The 2390-nt window shown below is 62.7% G+C and overlaps 1 protein-coding gene across 1 annotated transcript in view; it reads left to right on the top strand.

Annotated features, from left to right (window-relative positions):
* The first annotated feature begins 1763 nt into the window (after window positions 1–1763).
* LOC112117719 (E3 ubiquitin-protein ligase MARCH5-like) overlaps window positions 1764–2390 on the top strand; it is a 4259-nt gene continuing 3632 nt past the window's right edge. Inside the window, 2 exon segments of the mRNA XM_024215760.3 lie at window positions 1764–1888; window positions 1891–1942. Of these exon segments, the coding sequence (XP_024071528.1) occupies window positions 1873–1888; window positions 1891–1942 (68 nt within the window). The 5' untranslated portion in view covers window positions 1764–1872.

Here is a 2390-nt window from a genome sequence, read left to right as displayed (position 1 = left end):
CCGGATCCCCATGGCAGGAGGTGGGGGAGGGGCTGTGGCCTGCCAGGGGCAGGGGGTCCAACTAGGTGACCATGGTGGTCCCTTCTGGCCTAAAAGGCTATGAGCCTAAGGCCACCCCACCTCCATGCACATCAGGGAGCAGAGTCTGCCTTTCTGTTCTGTATTTGTATAGCCCCTGGCATGATGGGGTCCTGCTCCATGCCTGTACCCGGCCATGGCTAGGCACCACAGCAATACAAATCAGTTATAACTACTGTCTGAGCAAAGCAAGGCTCTACACCTCTTCACTGCCTGTCCCCAACAATTATGTGGTGCTACTGTGCTCTGTTAAACGTATGTTGTGTTCCACTCCAGAGGTGGCTGCATTTCAGTATATAGGTTGCAATGCGCTTAAGGGTGGAACACAATATAGAAATATAAGCTACTGTTCTAATACCTTCGGCCAAAGGGCAAAGACTGGAAACACCAGCCGGATCTCTGTTTATTTTCTAGGCGGGTCCACAGGTGAGAATTAATCATAGTGTGTATTTCCTGGGGCACAGACAGCAGAGAACTTTCCTGCACTGGTCCTGGCTGGGGGGATGGGACCCCATGTGTCTTTTCTATCGCTCCTTCTCTGATTCCTCATCCCAGACTTGCATGTCCTCCTTCCCAGAGCAAGAGATCACTGGGTGCCCGCCAGAGGCTGCAGCGCTGCTGGCCTGGGAAGTCCATGGTAGTTTCACAGGAAGGCCTTGGTCCTGCAACCTTCTCCAAGTGAGCTCACCTTTGTGCAGAACAGTTCTCAGGATCGGGGCCTAACCTGGGAAAGTTTTCAAAGTGTCATGGGATAGAAACGACAGGGAACTCTGGGAGCTAGTGATCAAGTTCCCAGCACACCTTTCTCCATCCCATAATGCCATCCACAGTTTATAATTTTTGCACTTTCTGAAATCCCGCAAACCCGCGTGGCACGTCTCGCCGTCCGCCATCTCAGCCAGCAGCATGACACCCACAGAACACTTTGCCGGCCTCGTGAACCGCGCAAACACTGCACGCTCACTTCTCGTTTTGCAGACCCACAGGACGTCCCGCACCAACGGGGGCCGTGACGGTGTCTTCCGGGACCGTTTGCGAAGGACGTCGTGGGAAACAATTCAAGCCGTGGGTGGCTGTTCATAGCAGGCCCGGAAATCGAGCACCGACGGTGGGATCGCAGTGTGATGCAGGCTTGGGTGCGAAAGGCCTGGACTGGGTGCCATACTCATCAGACTGGGCTCCAAGTGAAGTCCATGGCAGTTTTGCCATCGCTTTCGACTGGTGATACAAACAGGCGATGTCTGCACCAGGTGCCATTCCAGCCAGGGCACAAGCCTGGCACTGTAGGGGCCGTGTGGCCTAATGGATAGTGCACTGAGCTGGGCCTGGGGAGCACAGGCTTCAGGTCCACGCTCTGCCACCTTGCCTGCTGGGTGACCGTGGTACCCCTCGTCGTGCCTCAGTTTCCCCATCTGCAAAACGGGCATAAAGCTACTGACGGAGTAGAGCTGTACAGGTGGCACCCACAGAAGAGCCAGGTGGGATTAACCCTCCTACCCATGGCCTTAGACGGGCGGGACTGTGCGCGCCCTGCCCCTGTCCCGAGCCAGACCCGGGACCGGGCTCCGCACTCCTTGGGCCTGTTCAGAACCAGGCCGCGCCGCTCTCCGCGCTCCGGGGCCTGCGGGGCGGGCTCAAGGCTGCGGGGCCGCCCCGGGGCCGGGCTAAGCTGCGCCAGAGCCGGGAGCGGGACGAGGCGCAGCGGAGCGGCCGGGGGAGAACAGCGACCCGGCGCAGGGGCAGCGCCCCGCGGATCGCGGCTGGCTGCGCGCTCGCTCGGGCCGGGGGCCGGCGATGGCCGGGCCCCGGGGCTGCCCGGGGGTGTGAGCGGCCCGCCCGCCATGGCCGAGCCGGCCGAGGAGAGGTGAGCGCTAGGGGGTCCCCGGCCCGGGCAGGAACCGAGCCCAGCCGAGCCCGAACCCCGCCCCCGGCCGGAACCGAGCCCAGCCGAGCCCGAACCCCCACCCCTCCCGAGCCCAGCCCCAGCCCCGGCCCACGAGTCCCGCCCCCGCGCCCGATTCGAATCTCCCCCCCAAGGGCTGGAGCCGGCCTAGGGCCGGATTAACCTTTTGTGGGCCCCGCACCAAACAGATTTGTGGGCCCCCGTGGGGGTGGGAGGTGTCGGAGCGAGGGGCCAGCCACGGGCAATGGGGGGGCGGCCCCACCCAGCCCAGGGCACTAGTTACAAACCGGCAGTTGCCAGATGGCCAGTGGCCTGCCCGGTCCTGTGCTGCCAGCGTGTCCCTTCCCTGGGGGGGCGGACCTAGGCCATGCCACACAGCCCCCCCCCCCCCCCCCCCCCCCCCCCCCCC

The sequence above is a fragment of the Terrapene carolina genome, unplaced genomic scaffold (genome assembly GCF_002925995.2).
Source record: "Terrapene carolina triunguis isolate 2854851 unplaced genomic scaffold, T_m_triunguis-2.0 Scaffold49, whole genome shotgun sequence".
NCBI classification, from domain to species: Eukaryota; Metazoa; Chordata; order Testudines; family Emydidae; genus Terrapene; species Terrapene triunguis.
This window is presented reverse-complemented; position numbering and strand designations above follow the sequence as displayed.